Source organism: Moschus berezovskii, chromosome 9 (assembly GCF_049115385.1).
Source record: "Moschus berezovskii isolate FMDL1 chromosome 9, NW_MosBer_1.0, whole genome shotgun sequence".
Classification (NCBI taxonomy): Eukaryota; Metazoa; Chordata; class Mammalia; order Artiodactyla; family Moschidae; genus Moschus; species Moschus berezovskii.
This window is the reverse complement of record NC_142468.1, coordinates 14,307,202-14,325,077: the sequence shown is the minus strand read 5'-3', so window position 1 is coordinate 14,325,077 and position 17,876 is coordinate 14,307,202. Positions and strand designations below refer to the sequence as shown.

The following is a 17,876-nucleotide window of genomic DNA, read 5'->3' as shown; positions in this document are numbered from 1 at the left end:
CCATTCCTAAGAGAATGGTGGAATTAAGGCTCCTGAGTAATTAATTTTGCCTAAACACATAACAAGTGGGAAGCAAATTTTGCGCCGCGCACCCAGTTCAGCTCTTCAAACAGGAGATAGATTGCTTTTGCACACTGGCACCCCATCACAACATCTGTGCGTAATTAAGCCTCAGCGCAGAGTTTACCTCTCGGTGTGTGAGGCCTCTTCCAGTGGGTTTAATAACCTCAGCTCGGTGCTATAAATCGCCGTGCCTCAGATGAGCACCGAATGCAAGTACACGTTGGGGAGACCGGACCAAGGTGAGGGGGCAGCCAGGCTGAACGGTCAAGACCAGGGCGTTTGCGGATCTGGCATCAGAGTGTGTGGGGAGGCGACAGGACAGGCAGTGAGGTCTGCGACTGGCCTTGGGGACAGCTGGGCCAAGATAGAGGCAGACACCTTAAAACCGCAGGGTTTGGGGCTGCAAGGGATGGGAGCTTGTCTGTGTACGTGGAGAGGGGCTGGGTGGGGGGTTGTCTCTGGAGCAGGGGCCCCTCCAGGGCTCTCTAGTGCTGGGTCAGGAAGGTCTCCTGGAGGAGGAGATGGCAATCCACTCCAGTATTCTTGCCTGGGAAATGCCTCAGACAGAGGAGCCTGGAGGGTACTGCCAAGTGCATGGGGTTGCAAAGAGCTGAACACCATTGAGCACCTGAGCTCACAAAACTGGGGCAGACCCTGCCGGGATGAGCGTGCTTCTGGTGAAAGAACTTTCTAACGGTCTCAAAGATTAAGAGGAACTGATGTCTGGTTATTAGTACTGTATCAGTTAATTTTTTTTTACATGCCTATGCTGTGTTAGACATTTTTAAAAGTGCTTTAGTCTGTTTACTCTTTGGTTTCCTCTTTTTCGGCTGTGGGATGCAGCATGTGGGATCCTAGTTCCTCAGCCAGGGATGGAACCCCTGACCCCTGCATTGGAAGTGTGGAGTCTTAAGCACTGGACCACCAGGGAAGTCCCTGTATATTTCCTCCTTAATCTTTACACAACCCCGCAAGGGAAATGCCATTACTAACTCCATGTCAGCCTTGGGGAAGATGAAGCCCACTCGTCCAAAGTCATACAGCTTCCTGGGAAAGGGGCAAAGGCAGCCTGGCCCCAAGCTCGCCTGTTAAACCACTGTGCTCTGGTCCCTCTGGAATAATTGATGGGCAGATCTGAGTTTGTGGCTCAGCTGGTAAAGAATCCACTGGCAAGGGCGGGAGACCTGGGTTTGATCCCTGGGTTGGGAAGATTTCCCTGGAGAAGGGAAAGTCTACCCACTCCAGTATTCTGGCCTGGAGAATCCAAGGACTGTACAGTCCATGGGGCTTGCAAAGAGTTGGACGCGACTTTCACAAAACAATCACAGCAATCTGAGTTATGTTGAACTGTCTGTAGCACCAACTCTCAGCCCTGGTTCTGTATCAGAACCACCTGTGAAATTCTCTGTGGCTGTCGTATGGTGGCTGCTGTGGTGGGCACCAGGACCTCATCCATGCCTGTAGGAAGCAGGGAACGTTGCTTTCATTGTAACTGTCATCAGCCTTTTGCAGGCAAGGGAACTGGTGCTCAGAGAGATTATGCAACTTACCCAAGTCGCACAGCTTGGCAGAGGCAGAGCTGGGGCTCCAGCCTGACCATCTGCAGGTCTGTGCCCTGCTCCACTGGCCTCAGGTTTGGGGAGGTCCGTGGCCCCAGATGATGGGTGCTGGCCCAGACATGCCAGGACTTGCTTCCCAGGTGTGTTTGCCAGGCACCGGAACAGTTAATGAGGCTGAGGTCAAGGTCTTGGGCTGGAACTTTCCCTACTCTCTGTTCTCCTTCTTGGGGTCAGGATTGGCTCTGGTATGGGGGGCAGACAGAGCCTACGGGAATGGGCCCTCCTGCCGTGAGGAGGTAGACCCCCAGACCCAGAGGTCCTGAGGGCCGGGCATGACCCTGCCTCTGAGGTCAGCAGGCACCTTGACTGTGAGCCTCCCAGGTTGATTTTTGTTTGGGCAGGGGACAGGGTGGTTCTTATTGCCTCTTTCAAAATTTTTCTCCTTCATTTTCCCTTTTTTGATGGAAAAAGCTGAGAAAGGAATGGTGGTGAAACGTGAGTGTTAGGGTGAAGTGAATTTCACCTGGTGCCCCTTAACCCTCCTGCTCACGTGCTGATTTAGGGGCAAGTTGCTAGATCTTGTATCCCTTCAGGCCAAGTGTCTCCTAACTGAGCAGGAAGTACTTTTGCATTTTGCAGTCATTTCTGTGTTACATTTATCGAGGGGCAACCGCAGTGCTCCCTGAGCTCCCATGACAAACCCCTCTGCCTTGCTTTTTTTCTGGCGGGGGCGGGGGGTGGGTGCTGTCTCTGCTGTTTTAGAGCTCAGCAGTGCCTCCGCAGACACACATTCTATTGTGAGACTGGGTTGGTTGCGTTTGGAGGGAGACCTGGGGGAAAGGTAGGGGATGGGGACCCAGCACACTCAGAACCCTGACCAACAAACCCAGGCAGTCTCCAACCTTGGGGTTTTCTCTCTGCATCTCTGGCTCTTGCATGGCTATTCTCCACGTTGTTCCAGGCAGGCACAGAGGGGTGTCTGACGGTGAGTCTCTAGAGCCCCAGGCACCCCACTGTCAAGCTTCGGCCCAGACATCCCAGGGGAAAGATTTAACCCCAAGTATGTCCCTTTTATTTGGAAGCCTCAAACAGCATCTTCTCTGGTGGCTCAGCTGGTAAAGAATCTGCCCGCAATGCGGGAGACCTGGGTTCGATCCCTGGGTCGGGAAGATCCCCTGGAGAAGGGAATGGCTACCCATTCCAGTATTCTTGCCTGGAGAATTCCATGGACAGAGGAGCCTAGCAGGCTACAGTCCATGGGATTGCAAAGAATTGGACACTACTGAGCTCCTTGGCCACCTCATGCGACGAGTTGACTCACTGGAAAAGACTCTGATGCTGGGAGGGATTGGGGGCGGGAGGAGATGGGGACGACAGAGAATGAGATGGATGGATGGCATCACTGACTCGATGGACATGAGTTTGGGTGAACTCTGGGAGTTGGTGATGGACGGGGAGGCCTGGTGTGCTGTGATTCATGGGGTCGCAAAGAGTCAGACACGACTGAGCAACTGAACTGAATTGAGCTGCTTTCACTTTCTTTCAAATAGCAGCAGCAAACTTGCTCTCGTATTTTTAAAGAGACTTTTTAAAAAATGCCAAGGGAGACCGAATTTTAAGTTCAGAGTGACATAGGGTCACAGATTTCTCTATTGCTCTAGATTTTCAAATGGCAAAAACTGCAGGAAAGGAGTAAACAAAATGATGCCTTGGTTTCGGTAGGAACCTTTGTTCCAGAGGGTTCTTCTGTATGTACAGCCCCCTTTGCCCCCAGAAATCCTTATTGAGGTGGAGCAGGTAGAGTCTTCTTCCTTTTTTTTTTTTTAACATTTATTTTGGCCACGCCCATGGCATGGGTGTGAGAGTTGGACTGTGAAGAAAGCTGATCACCGAAGAATTGATGCTTTTGAACTGTGGTGCTGGAGAAGACTCTTGAGAGTCCCTTGGACTGCAAGGAGATCCAACCAGTCCATTCTAGAGGAGATCAATCCTGGGTGTTCATTGGAAGGACTGATGCTAAAGCTGAAACTCCAATACTTTGGCCACCTCATGCGATGAGTTGACTCACTGGAAAAGACTCTGATGCTGGGAGGGATTGGGGGTGGGAGGAGAAGGGGACGACAGAGAATGAGATGGCTGGATGGCATCACCGACTCTGTGGACATGAGTTTGAGTGAACTCCGGGAGTTGGTGATGGACAGGGAGGCCTGGTGTGCTGTGATTCATGGGGTCACAGAGTCGGACATGACTGAGCGACTGAACTGAACTGAACCGAACTGAATGGCATGCGTAATCTCAGTTCCTTGGCCAAGGATCAAACCTGTGGCCCCTGCATTGGGAGCCCAGACTTAAACACTGGACCACCAGGGAAGTCCCACAGTCTCCTTTTTAATGAGAAAAACTGAGGCATGGAGGATTTAAGTGGCTAGATTCAAACATAACAGTTGTTAGTAGAGTGGGAACAAAAAAAGTTTCTTGGTTCAAGCCTACTATCTTGCTGCTAGATGAGCTTTGAGAGTTGGGATGAGGGTAGACCTTATTCCCCGTAATCACTTGAATTAACTGCCCTTGCTTCTTTATTTGTAACTGGAATAAGCCCATTAAGTTGTTGGGGAATTATGGTGTGCTGAAAGCCTGGTCTTTCCTCCCTCCTGACACGGGTGGGACTCATAGGTGTCACTCACTCACATGGCAGCTCGACAGTCCTTGGTGCAGCCCACTGTCTTGGCTACTTCAAGGGAAATCTAGTATTTGTTTGGTTATTGCGTATCCTTAGACTCAGAGGGGATTAGAGAGTGTATCAGTTAGGAATGCATTTGTCTGTACGTAACTGACAGCTCCATCTTGAGTGTCTTAAACAAAAACAACGTATTTTCCTCACATAACAAGAAGGTTTGCAGCAGTTGCTTGTTGATATTGTCTCAGTGGTCTGACAGTGTCAGAACTGGCATCTCTGTGATTTTTCTTAGAATTTTCCTCATGGTTATAAAATAGCTGCTGCAGCTTCAGGTATCACTTCACTCTCAAGGTAGGAAGAGAAGGGTAAGAAGAGTTGCAATATTTGTAAACATCCCTTTTTATTAAGAAAGTAAAAGCCTTCCCACGTCCTCTAGCAGACCTCCACTTGTGACTAACAAGCCAGAACTATGTCACATGGCCATAACTACTGCAAGGCAGGCAGGGAAAGTATTTTGTTTTTCCTGGGAAAGAGGAGGATTGGGAATAGGTGTTGGGTTAGGCTTCAGCACACTGTCTGCCACAGAAGGCTTGCAGGGAATGGTCATTAGAAAACTCAGGACTTCCTAACTGAAAAATTTATCACCCGGTTAAAATTTATTCATTCCGTCATTCATGTATATAATAATTACACCCATTGTACAGGTGTTGAAACTGAGGCAGAGTGTTTATATTCACATGAGGAGCCTGAAATAAGCCTGGCGAGAGAGAAATAGCTTTTAACCCCAACTGTGGCTCAGATCTGAGAGGTTCCATGCATTTCCCCCTAAGCCCCACTTTTAGTGTGTGCTCTGAGGAAGGCGGGGGACTTATTCTCTGGTCCCCAAGCAGGAGGATCCCTGGAGGAGCCCTGGGGCCCTGCTGGGGGAGGCGGAGCAGCCTGCCTCCTGCCTTCCCTGCCCGTCTCTGCTGGGGTCCCTCTGGGCCTCCCCTCCTGTTCCCAGAAGGCGTGTGAGCTGATGTCCGGCCCAAGTGCCTATCTGTAGCCCTTGCCCCGAGCCCCTGGCCTCCCGGCCCCTCCTGACCTGCCTTTTCCCACTGCAGGTCCCCCGCATTTACTGGGAGCTGTCCACCAAGCGGGTGCTTCTGATGGAGTTTGTGGACGGCGGGCAGGTCAACGACAGACACTACATGGAGCGGAACGAGATTGACGTCAACGAGGTGAGGCGCGCGCTGCTGCGGGCAGGGCTGCCCGGCGACGGCAGGGTGTCTAGGGGACGCCTCACGGCCTGGAAGCGGGGCCTCTCTTTTCTGAAGACTTATTAAATCTCTGGAGCATGAAGCAGCCTTCCAGGGGCTCTAGGGCAGCCCTCTGCCCATCTCCTGAGCCGGGCTTGGCAGTGGTCAGTGGGGTGCGGGCACGCGCTGGGCCCTTCCGGCAGGCCCTGCCCAAACGGGATTATCAGCATCTATCTTGTGTCGTCTGAGCCCCACAGCTTGCAGAAACCCGAGAACAGAGGTGCAGACCCTCAGGACTTACTCTTCCATCCTGCGGGGCCTGAACAACACACCTCCTGCCTCTCCCTGCCCTCCCTGGGTCTCCAGGTATCAGGCAGAAAGGACACAGCTGGAGCCAGCAAGTAGCCTACAGCTGAGTGCAGAGGGGCTTCTGTCTCCCGCCTGCCAACCCCCAGCTTTCAGGGAGCGCTGGCTGGTGGGCTGGGGGGCTTGGACCCCATTTCCTTCTTCTTGGTCACCAGGGCGTCCCATAGGTAGGGGTGGAGGGTGGGACCTTTTCACCAGAATTCATCATTGTTTAGCCCCTACTCTGTGCGAGAGTTGTGGGTTCAGAGGGGAACCAGACACAGTTCCTTTTGTCAAGGAGTTCCCAGCCCAGTGTAGGAGTTGGTCACACAATTGCATCCTTAGTGCCATCTTTCAGGCAGCGAGGGGTGTGAGCCCGTCCCCAGGGAGCCACATGGAAAAAGTGCTCACCTCTACCCCAAGTCGGCTTCCCCAGCCATCTGAGTGGGGATTTGCCAGACATGTGCGTGTGTGTGCATGTGTGCATGTGTCTGTGTGTGCACGCGCGTGTGTATCTCGGGGTGGCGGAGTTGTGGGAGCAGAGGGGTATTGCAAGGAAGGGGAGAGGAGTGGCGAGGTTCTGCAGGGCTGCAGGCAGATGTTGCAGACCTCGGCTGTGACCCTGAGGTCCTGGGAATCCCGAAGGTTGAAGGGTGCAGTGACATGCCCCACGTGGCTGGTGAGGGGAAGGAATGAGAGGGACAACCAGGGCTAGTAGAAGTGAATGCTCTTCCCTACTTTCTCCAGGGCGACACACAAAGATGAGCCTAGGGTCCCTGTGGGGGGTCGGCCCAGGATGAAGCCACTCCTTGGCTCCGCAGACGAGCCAGGGGGCGTGGCCGGAGAGTGTGCAGCTTGGGAGCCCAGGCCTCGGTGTCGGTGTGGCCTCCCTCAGTGGGGACAATGAGAGCTCCGTTTGTAAAACGGTCGTGATGACCACAGGTTTGTGCACCGCCGCTCTTGGAACAGTGCCTGGTATGTGCTGAGCACTCCAGCATGGTAGCGAGATTATTGTCCTCACTCTTTGGGCTTGACCTTTTCTCCCTTATCCCATATCTCCTCTTACCATTCCTGTTTGCTGAACGCCTAACACCCTGTGCCAGGCTCTTTCCTCCATAAACGTCTCAGAAGGGAGGCCTGCATGCCTCCGTCTTGCAGATGAGGCATCAGAGATTCAGGAAGGAGGGTACGCTGCCTGAGGTCACACAGCTTGTAGAGCTAGGATTGAAACCCGCGCCTCTCTGACTCCAGGACTCCTCTTGGTTCATAAAAAGTGAAAGTGAAATCACTCAGTCATGTCCGACTCTTTGGTGGGCTGTAGCCCACCAAGCTCCTCCATCCATGGGATTCTCTGGGCAAGAATACTGGAGTGGGTTGCCATTTCCTTCTCCAGGGGATCTTTCTGACCCAGGGATCAAACCCGTGTCTCCTGCATTGCAGGCAGGTGCTTTACCCTCTGAGCCACCAGGGAAGTTCATAAAAGGAGAGGCTGCCAAGAGCATGGCTGGGAAAGGTGAACCACAGCTGACCTTGGCCTCTGGGGGACAGCTGTTGGCCCCTGACTTAGGAAACAGGGCTCCCAGAACGCTTTGGGGGGCCTTGGGCTGGCGAGGAGGCTGGAGGGGCCTCCCTACTCCCTGCCCTGCTTCACCTGGGGGCAGCTCGGCCATCGCGAGTTGCCTGTTGGACTTTCCTGGAGAACACTCCTGTTCCAGTTCAGATCTCTGCTTTAGAGATAGGCAGAAGCCCAGAGACAGACAAAGGGCTCTCCTGGGGTCATTCGGCAGGAGCACAGCTTGGGGCTTCTGACCCCTGCTTCCCTCACCGTTGGCTGGAGGGTGTCTGGGCAGCGCTTCCTGCAGAGGAGGGTGGAGTGAGACCTGCTCGCCTTTCTCTCGCACCGTGGTTGGGATGGGGGTGCATCCCTGCGTCTAGCCAGGGGTTGTTTGTCCTTTGTCCACCAGGACCCAAGAGTCTTTGGCACCAGGGAGGTGGGGTGGGAAGGGGAGGACAACTCTTATTTATCCTGAACAGTCTTAAAGGGGAGCAGGGTCTCTCTGCCTGCTGAGTAGGGCAGACCCCAAGGGCTTCAGGTTACTGGAATTCACTTCCTGCCAGTAGCAGTGGGCTTCTTGTGGCAGCCACACCCCTGAATCCATTCATTTCTTGGGGTCCAGTGAGCCCAGAGCTGTGATGGTGTTTAATCAGAGTAAGCTTTGATTTTCAAAGTGCACTCAGAGATGTGCTCTGATGTAATTGCTTGCTCCTGGCTGAGTGAGGCTACCTCGGAGAAGGCTGGAGGTGGCTGGTGGGAGCTGGGCTGGGTGATGTCCTCTGGGGTCCTGGGCTCAACAGCTGCTGCTTCCAACCCTCTTGAATCAGCTTTTCAGATAAGACCAGCATTCTGTGCAGAACAGACTCTGGTGGATATCCTATGAATTAGCAGGCAAATTAAGCCAGCCTCATGCCCTGGGTTGACTCTATGAGGCAAGGCTGGAGTAGAGTGTTGGTTTTTATTTTCTGTGAACGTGCAAAGTCTGGCAGGCTGATATCAGAGTGATCTGGGAAAAACAATAGCAATAATTATTATTAGCAGCTCAGTTCAGTTCAGTTGCTCAGTCGTGTCTGACTCTTTGCAGCACCATGGACTGCAGCATGCCAGGCCTATCCATCACCAACTCCCCGAGTTTACCCAAACTCAAGGTCCGTCTCGTCAAGGCTATGGTTTTTCCAGTGGTCATGTATGGATGTGAGAGTTGGACTATAAAGAAAGCTGAGTGCAGAAGAATTGATGCTTTTGAACTGTGGTGTTGGAGAAGACTCTTGAGAGTCCCTTGGACTGCAAGGAGATCCAGCCAGTCCATTCTAAAGGAGATCAGTCCTGGGTGTTCATTGGAAGGACTGATGTTGAAGCTGAAATTCCAATACTTTGGCCACCTGATGCAAAGAGCTGACTCATTTGAAAAGACCCTGTTGCTGGGAAAGATTGAGGGAAGGAGAAGGGGACGGCAGAGGATGAGATGGTTGGATGGCATCACCAACTCAGTGGAGGTGAGTTTGAGTGAACTCTGGGAGTTGGTGATGGAGAGAGAGGCCTGGTGTGCTGTGACTCATGGGGTCGCAAAGAGTCGGACACGACTGAGCGACTGAACTGAACTGAACTGAACTGAATATGTACCAAACATGTGACAACATATAATCTACTCTTTACAGATGCCCTGTCAAGGCTATATCATTAATTCCATTTCTAGATGAGAAGCTGAAGCTCAGAGAGATTAAACAGCATCACAGATCTAGCAGGGACAGTCAGGAGTGGAAACCAGGTCAGCATGAGTTCCGAGTCCTTTCTCCTTCACCTTCTCCATCCCCCTCCCAGGCATCTCTGCCCGGGGCTGCAGGGGAACCTGAGTCTAGCGGGCTGACAACCATGCCAGTAACTCCTCGAAGAAGGAGTTGGAATACTGACGGAACCTTTGCCAGCTCCCAGGGCACCGTCCAAATGCAGTCCTCCTCTCTCTAGCTGACATCAAGTTCATACAAGCATTGTTCCATTTTCTAGAGGACTAGGTTCACCCTCCTAGTGCGTGGCTAAGGCTCCAAATTGGTAGCTAGTTGATGGTTATAGCTGTTTTCATCATCATCATCCCTGGGGCTTGCCCTTTTTCTCTGTTACCTCCCTTGACCATTGATGTTTACCCACTGCCTGACTCTGGGTGCCAGGCTCATCCTGTGTCACAATTTTAGGAGGGAAGAAGGTCTTGTCTCCATTCGAGGGATGAAGAATCAGAGACTCAGGGAAGGAAGGTAACTTATGTAAGGTCTCAGATCTTCGTGGAACACGTCCATGTGTTGTCACATGGACATCCCGTGTACTCACTAGCTGGGCAAAGGCAAGCCGCTTCTAGGCCCCTGGCAGGCCCCTCATGCCCCCTCAGAGTCCACAGCCTTCTTATTGCCCCCAGAGCCACCGCTGTTCTGACTTCTGTCACCAGGGAGCACCTTCTCCCTCACTGAGCTTCATGTTAATGGCATCATACCATGTAGTAGTTTAGACCTGGCATCTTTGTCATCAAGCCGCTGCGGGTCTTTTCTGGAGGCTCTGTTCTCTTCCCTTGGTCTGTAGGTCTGTCCTTCTGATAATACCATACTGTCTTAATTCCTTCTCCCCTTAATACCTGCCCCTGGCTTGTAGGGTTTACATGACCTGGGAGGCTCTTTGGTAGTGTTCCGAGATGATGTCATTCAACCCTTGCACAGGAACCTTAGGCTGGACCATGGGCAGTGGGCCATGTGCCCTGCTGACCATCAGTGATGCTGGGAGTGGACGAGGAATAGGACTTGCTATGCAGAAATTAACCTAGTATTTGGTTAGTTTTCTAATTCCCAACTGTCAAAGCCACAGGCCTCATGGAAGACTAGTGGGGTGTGTATGTGTATTTGTGTGTAGTGCGAAAGACTCCATGTGACTGGAAGTTTCTAACAAACTTCTGAGGTTCCGAAGCCTCCCTAGACCTGTGGGCCTGAGTGGGCCTGTCCCTGGCGTGACTGTCCCAGCCCAGCTGAGTGTCGTTTGGGGAGGGAGGTGCAAGGGATGGAGGCAGTGACCAGAGGCAGAGCTTGCCGCGATCCTGGGGGAGGGTGGTTAGTGGCATCTTGGCTGCTGCAAGCTGTTGGCTAAGCAGGAAGGTGCTCTGGAGGGAATTGCTGTTGAGGGAATGGGGGCAGGGCTGCAGACCCTCCAGCACTTGTTAGTCATCCCCACTCCACTTGAAGAATGCCCACTCACCCCGCAGCACCCCAGCCCAGTTGGGCCTCGTATGTGAGGACCTGAAGACCAGTCTAAGTGGCCAGTTCCTGATAGACTCGGCTAGAAAAACACCATGTTAGCAGGCCAGAGACCTGGGTTCAGGCTCCATCTCTGCCGGTGGCCCGCTGTGTGACCTTGGACAAATTGCTTCCTTCTCTGGGCCTCAATACGCACTGGAGGTGTTGGGTTAGCTGGACTCTTAAGGGTTTGTTCTGCTCAGATACTTTACAGAACAGACACTCTCGGCTTGCCGGGAGATAAGACCTGAATGCAGTTTCATGGGCTCCATCCCAAACCAACTTATCAGAATCTGGGGTGGGCGGGCTTGGAGAATCAGCATTTTAACAAACTCTCCAGGTGGTTCAGACACTCATTGGAGTTCAGGAGCCACCTGCCACAGGGCCGGAGGGGGGGGTCCCTGGCTGCCCCAGGTGGGCTCTCAGGCCTCACCTCTGCTGTTTTGTGCATCCAGGCACGTGGCTGCCCTGCCTAGGTGTGCTCTCCAGCCAACATGGGGCCTGCGGTGCCCACAGCCTGCAGGGGCCCTCGTTCGTCTCTGCTCTGAGCCCAGAAGCGGCATATTACTGAGGGCCTGACCCGGTGATCATATTTGCCAGTCACTTTAAGAACTGGTGACAGTGACTGTCATTGATTTCATTAAGAATAAAGGTCGTGCAGGAGCACGCTTGCCTGGGCTGGATGCAGCCTCGTCAAGCCACAGGACGTCTATTGATTGCGGGACCTTTATCGAAGGTTAATTGGATTTCAGTGAGTGTGTGTTTAAGACCCTACCTGGGCCAAGGTCCTATTGAATTTGTGTGAAATTAGCTGAGAGAAAGGCGACAAAGTCAGGAGCTGGGGTTGGGTGAGACGGGGACTGGAGGTTGGTGGCCGACATGCACAGTCCAGGAAGGATGAGCTGGATGCAGAGCTAAGGGGCTTGCAAGAGACACCAGCCTGTCCACTCCAGAGGTCCAGGAACCTGCTGCGGAAAGAGGGCCGGGTGCTCTGCAGTGGTCATTATGTGGAATTGGGCTGGTTCCTCTGTCCTCGGGGTGGCCCTCTGGTCTGTGGTGTGTGTGGCAGACTCTGTCTTTTTATCGTTCCAGAGAGCAAATGTTGTCTTCCATCAGGATCAGAAGGGGATCTGGAGGTTTAGCTCTTACTTTGCACCCCAGCCCGTGTCTCAGAGGTGCCAGGGCCCCTCTGGACTGGCCTGTCTGGTCTGAGACAGCCGTCATCAAGTTTCCCAACTGTCGCCTGCTGAGCCATTTCCCAGTGGCTGTCTGCTCCCCGCTGTGAACAGAGCCTTGCTAATCTCTTTGCTTGCCATTGGTGGCCCTTCTCCTGTCTGCTGCGGGGGGTCTCAGCCTTTTTGGTCTTTTTTACAGTCCTTTTAGCTGGGCTGGTGAGGAAAGGCAGGCAGTGCCTGAGTTCCATCTGTATGTGTTTCCCACTGCCCTTGCCGTGTTTCTTGTTTCCGATAGTCTTTTCATCCCGTGACACTGGAGAGGAAGTGAAAAGGTCTCAAACGTGTTTGCCAGCAGATGTTTCTTGAGTACCTACTGTGCACAGGCCTGGCATGTCAGTGCCATAGGAGAGCTGTGGACAGAGCATGGGAGAAGTGGGCCAGGTGGCACCGAGGTTGGGCGTGTGGTGGGCGGGGCAGAGGGTTCGAAGTGGGGCCCCCCCGGGGGTGTGCGTGGCTCTGCCATTTATTGGCCACGTGCCCCTGGGTTTCCTCATCTATACAATTGTAGGGATAACAGTACTTCCTTCGTGGGGTGGTTGTGCAGGTCTTGCAGCCTGTGAGGTTCTGTAAAAAAAAAAGTCGTTTATAATTCATGACATTATTAGTCACAGCGGCACATCTTCCTCCATAGAGTCTCTGAGAACCTTACTTCTATCCTGTCTACCTACCTCTGCTGTCCACGAGTGTGCAGATTCGGGGGTGGTCAGTGGTCACTGGTTGAGCATTCTGTTTCTAAAAGCCATACTGCCCAGGGGTTTCCTCTTGTGCCCCGATTCCAGCTCGCGTTGTTTGGGACTCTGCCTTAGTGCTCAGCATCATTTCCCACTTGGTGGGCCTCTCTGACTCTGTGGTAGAAGGCGCTCAGAAGACCAGGGAGGAGAAGCCGGAGAGACACAAAGACTCCGGCTCCTGAAATCACGGGGCTTCCCTGGTGGCTCCGTGGTGAAGAATCCACCTGCCAGTTCAGGAGACGTGAGTTTCATCCCTGGGTCAGGAAGAGCCCCTGGAGAAGGAAATGGCAACCCACTCCAGTATTCGTGCCTGGGAAAGTCCATGGACAGAGGAGCCTGACGGGCTGCAGTCCTTGGGGTCGCAGAAGAGCCGGACATGACTGAGTGACTAAACAACAAGAATAACTGAAATCACTCGAGTGAAAACATCTCCTCCCGTCGCCCGCCCTCTGTAACCTCTCACGCCAGGTCGTTAGAAGCTTGCGGATGTTGGAGGGGTCTAGGTGCTCAAGTGGGCTCCTGGAGACTCATTTCCCCAACAGCAGGGGTGTCACAAGTGGGGACAGCATCGCTTTGGAGTTGGCCTTCCTGGATTCTCGCGCTGGCTCTGCTGCTTAAGAACTGTGTCGCCTTGGGGGTGAGCATCACCCTTGGGAAGCCTCAGATGCCTGCTCTAAAGTGGATGCAAGAGAGCATCAGGGACTTTTTTGGTCCAGTGGTTAAGACTCATGCTTCCAGTGGTTAAGACTCCATGGTTCCATCGCAGGGGGCACAGGTTTGATCCCTGGTCAGGGAACTAATATCCCATACGCCCTGTGGTGCAGCCAAAAAAAAATACCACAAGTGTTGGATTGTTTGATGATTGAAATGTGAAGCAGGTGGGGCAGGGTCCATAGTCCATGCTCAGCACAGCCTATTTTGTTGGAACTCTGGCAATAAAATATTTGCCAAAAGAAGGGGAAATTTAGGAAGAAAACTCTTTGCTCATTTTTTTTTATACTGACCTCGGTAGGGTGGATGGATGTGGACATATATTTTTTCAGAGTGAATTGCCGCCCATGGAGGGAATGTCAGAGGTCGGTATCTGTGTCTTCCTAGAGCCATGGCCCCTGGATCAGCTCCCCACACTGCCCTGTCATGACCCTGTGAGTCTCACTAGCCAGGAGCCCTTATTGGCCTGTGGATACTCCACGCCCTGGCTCTCAAGTGCTGTCCCGGTTCAAGCTGAGTCTAGAGAAGCTCTCACCGAGCTCCTGGAGGCTCCAAGATGAGAGACACTCCCCCAGGTTCCTGTCAGTGAACCCCGCTCCTCTTTCTTCCTCACTGTCTCCTAGCCATGTGTGGCTGAAGAAGTTCCCCCTGTCTTCACTCTCTGGGACTTCATCGCAGTGTTTGCTGGCCCAAGATTGACCACTCTGTGAATGGGAAGTGGTGAGGAACTGAGGCTTATATATCCCAGGGGTGGGATTGAGGCGGAGGATAAAATGATTGGGGCAGTTGTCTGGCCCTGGAGGCTGCGGTTCTGCCTCTAGAAGCCTGGGCGGCCACCAGGGGAAGGGCAAAGAAAGCTTGAATTACTAACCTTCTTATACTTAATATCAGGCTACTTGTGTTATTATTGATATCCTGCAACACTGACCTGTTGCTTTCAGAGATCTTGGCCTTGCTTTCATGACACCCCCAAGAACATAGACTTTCCCTTGGGGGGTGGGAATAATTTAATCCATGCAATTATAGAATAATTAAAGTAGTTTCAGCCAACTCAAGTTTTGAGAAAAATAAAAAAATAACTCTGACTTAAATATTATTTACTAATTTAATTATTTATTCAGACTTAAAAAAAAAATAGATTTCTGTTTTTTTTTTCCCCCTCCCTACTGTTAGAAACATAAAGGGGTTGCATGATTACTGAAACCATTTATGTGAGTGGCACGTTCTTTTTACCTGGAACCGTTAAAAACTTGTCATTTATTTTTTTTTCTAAAAAGAGCTGTACTATGGCTTTAGTTAACAGCGTATTTTTGGTTAGACAAACAGCCTTGGATTTCCCACTGTGACTCTTTTCTCCAAATGGAAAGCTTTCTTGGTTGCTGTGGGGACCTGCAGAGGATTTCTGGCGCAGTTTCTGCCTCCAATAAGGAGCTTTCCTGTGAGTGGAGAGGCAGAAGAGGTTGGTGATTGAAACTGTGCCCTGGAGCCAGGCCGCCAGGATTGGATCCTGGTTTCACTAACCGCTGGCCAGGTGACCTAGCTGCCTCCTCCTTTTGTATTTTGCTTCCCTCACCTGTCTACTGCAGAGGTGGCTGTGAGTCCAGATAACTTGCCTGGAATGGTGGGTGGCACAGTGTCAGCTGTTCAGTTCAGTTCAGTCGCTCAGTAGTGTCCGACTCTCCGCGACCCCATGAATCACAGCACGCCAGGCCTCTCTGTCCATCACCAACTCCTGGAGTTCACTCAGACTCAAGTCCACAGAGTCGGTGATGCCATCCAGCCATCTCATCCTCGGTCGTCCCCTTCTCCTCCCGCCCCCAACCCTTCCCAGCATCAGAGTCTTTTCCAGTGAGTCAACTCGTCGCATGAGGTGGCCAAAGTATTGCAGTCTCAGCTTTAACATCAGTACTTCCATGAACACCCAGGATCGATCTCCCTTAGAATGGACTGGTTGGATCTCCTTGCGGTACAAGGGACTCTCAAGAGTCTTCTCCAACACCACAGTTCAAAAGCATCAATTCTTTGGCGATCAGCTTTCTTCACAGTCCAACTCTCACATCCATACATGACCACGGGAAAAACCATAGCCTTGACTAGACGGACCTTTGTTGGCAAAGTAATGTCTCTGCTTTTTAATATATTATCAAGGTTGGTCATAACTTTCCTTCCAAGGAGTAAGCGTCTTTTAATTTCATGGCTGCAATCAGCATCTGCAGTGATTTTGGAGCCCAAAAAAATAAAGTCTGACACTGTTTCCACTGTTTTTCCATCTATTTCCCATGAAGTGATGGGACCAGATGCCATGATCTTTGTTTTCTGAATGTTGAGCTTCAAGCCAACCTTTTCACTCTCCTCTTTCACTTTCATCAAGAGGCTTTTGAGTTCCTCTTCACTTTCTGCCATAAGGGTAGTGTCATCAGCATATCTGAGGTTATTGATATTTCTTCTGGCAATCTTGATTCCAGCTTGTGCTTCTTCCAGCCCAGCATTCCTCATGATGTACTCTGCATATAAGTTAAATAAGCAAGGTGATAATATACAGCCTTGATGCACTCCTTTTCCTATTTGGAACCAGTCTGTTGTTCCATGTACAGTTCTAACTGTTGCTTCCTGACCTGCATACAGGTTTCTCAAGAGGCAGGTCAGGTGGTCTGGTATTCCCATCTCTTTCAGAATTCTCCACAGTTTATTGTGATCCACACAGTCAAAGGCTTTGGCATAGTCAATGAAGCAGAAATAGATGCTCTTCTGGAACTCTCTTGCTTTCTCCATGATCCAGCGGATGTTGGCAATTTGATCTCTGGTGCCTCTGCCTTTTCTAAAACCTGCTTGAACATCTGGGAGTTCACAGTTCACATATTGCTGAAGCCTGGCTTGGAGAATTTTGAGCATCACTTTGCTAGTGTGTGAGATGAGTGCAATTGTGTGGTAGTTTGAGCATTCTTTGGCATTCCCTTTCTTTGGGATTGGAATGAAACTGACCTTTTCCAGTCCTGTGGCCACTGCTGAGTTTTCCAAATTTGCTGGCATATTGAGTGCAGCACTTTCACAGCATCATCTTTCAAGATTTGAAATAGCTCAACTGGAATTCCATCACCTCCACTAGCTGTGTTCGTAGTGATGCTTTCTAAGGCCCACTTGACTTCACATTCCAAGATGTCTGGCTCTAGGTCAGTGATCATGTTATCGTGACTATCTTGGTCGTGAAGATCTTTTTAATACAGTTTTTCTGTGTATTCTTGCCACCTCTTCTTAATATCTTCTGCTTCTGTTAGGTCCATCCCATTTCTGTCCTTTATCGAGCCCATCTTTGCACGAAATGTTCCCTTGGAATCTCTAATTTTCTTGAAAAGATCTCTTGTTTTTCCTATTCTGTTGTTTTCCTTTATTTCTTTGCATTGATCACTGAGGAAGGCTTTCTTATCTCTCCTTGCTATTCTTTGGAACTCTGCATTCAGATGCTTATATCTTTGCTTTTCTCCTTTGCTTTTCACTTCTCTTCTTTTCACAGCTATTTGTAAGGCCTCCTCAGACAGCCATTTTGCTCTTTTGCATTTCTTTTCCATGGGGATGGTCTTGGTCCCTGTCTCCTGTACAATGTCACGAACCTCCATCCAGAGTTCATCAGGCACTCTATCTATCAGATCTAGTCCCTTAAATCTATTCCTCACTTCCACTGTATAATCATAAGGGATTTGATTTAGGTCATATCTGAATGGTCTAGTGGTTTTCCCTACTTTCTTCAATTTCAGTCTGAATTTGGCAATAAGGAGTTCATGATCTGAGCCACAGTCAGCTCCTGGTCTTGTTTTTGCTAACTGTATACAGCTTCTCCATCTTTGGCTGCAAAGAATATAATCAATCTGATTTCAGTGTTGACCATCTGGTGATGTCCATGTGTAGAGTCTTCTCTTGTGTTGTTGGAAGAGGGTGTTTGCTATGACCAGTGCGTTCTCTTGACAAAACTCTATTAGCCTTTGCCCTGCTTCATTCTGTGCTCCAAGGCCAAATTTGCCTGTTACTCCAGGTGTTTCTTGACTTCCTACTTTTGCATTCCAGTCCCCTATGATGAAAAGGACATCTTTTTTGGGTGTTAGTTCTAAAAGGTCTTGTAGGTCTTCATAGAACCGTTCAACTTCAGCTTTTTCAGCGTTACTGATTGGGTCATAGGCCTGGATTACTGTAATATTGAATGGTTTGCCTTGTAGACGAACAGAAATCATTCTGTCGCTTTTAAGATTGCATCCAAGTACTGCATTTCGGACTCTTGTTGACCATGATGGCTACTCCATTTCTTCTAAGGGATTCCTGCCCACAGTAGTAGATATAATGGTCATCTGAGTTAAATTCACCCATTCCAGTCCATTTTAATTCACTGATTCCTAGAATGTCCATGTTCACTCTTGTTATCTCCTGTTTGACCACTTCCAATTTGCCTTGATTCACGGACCTAACATTCCAGGTTCCTATGCAATATTGCTCTTTACAGCACC

The 17,876-nt window shown here is 50.8% G+C and overlaps 1 protein-coding gene across 1 annotated transcript in view; it reads left to right on the top strand.

The window, feature by feature from the left end:
- The window catches only part of ADCK1 (aarF domain containing kinase 1), a 133,927-nt gene that overhangs the window by 100,439 nt on the left and 15,612 nt on the right, over positions 1-17,876 (top strand). Inside the window, exon 7 of the mRNA XM_055436015.2 lies at positions 5,403-5,519. Coding sequence (XP_055291990.2) covers positions 5,403-5,519 — 117 coding nt within the window. The remainder of the gene's footprint in view (positions 1-5,402; positions 5,520-17,876) is intronic.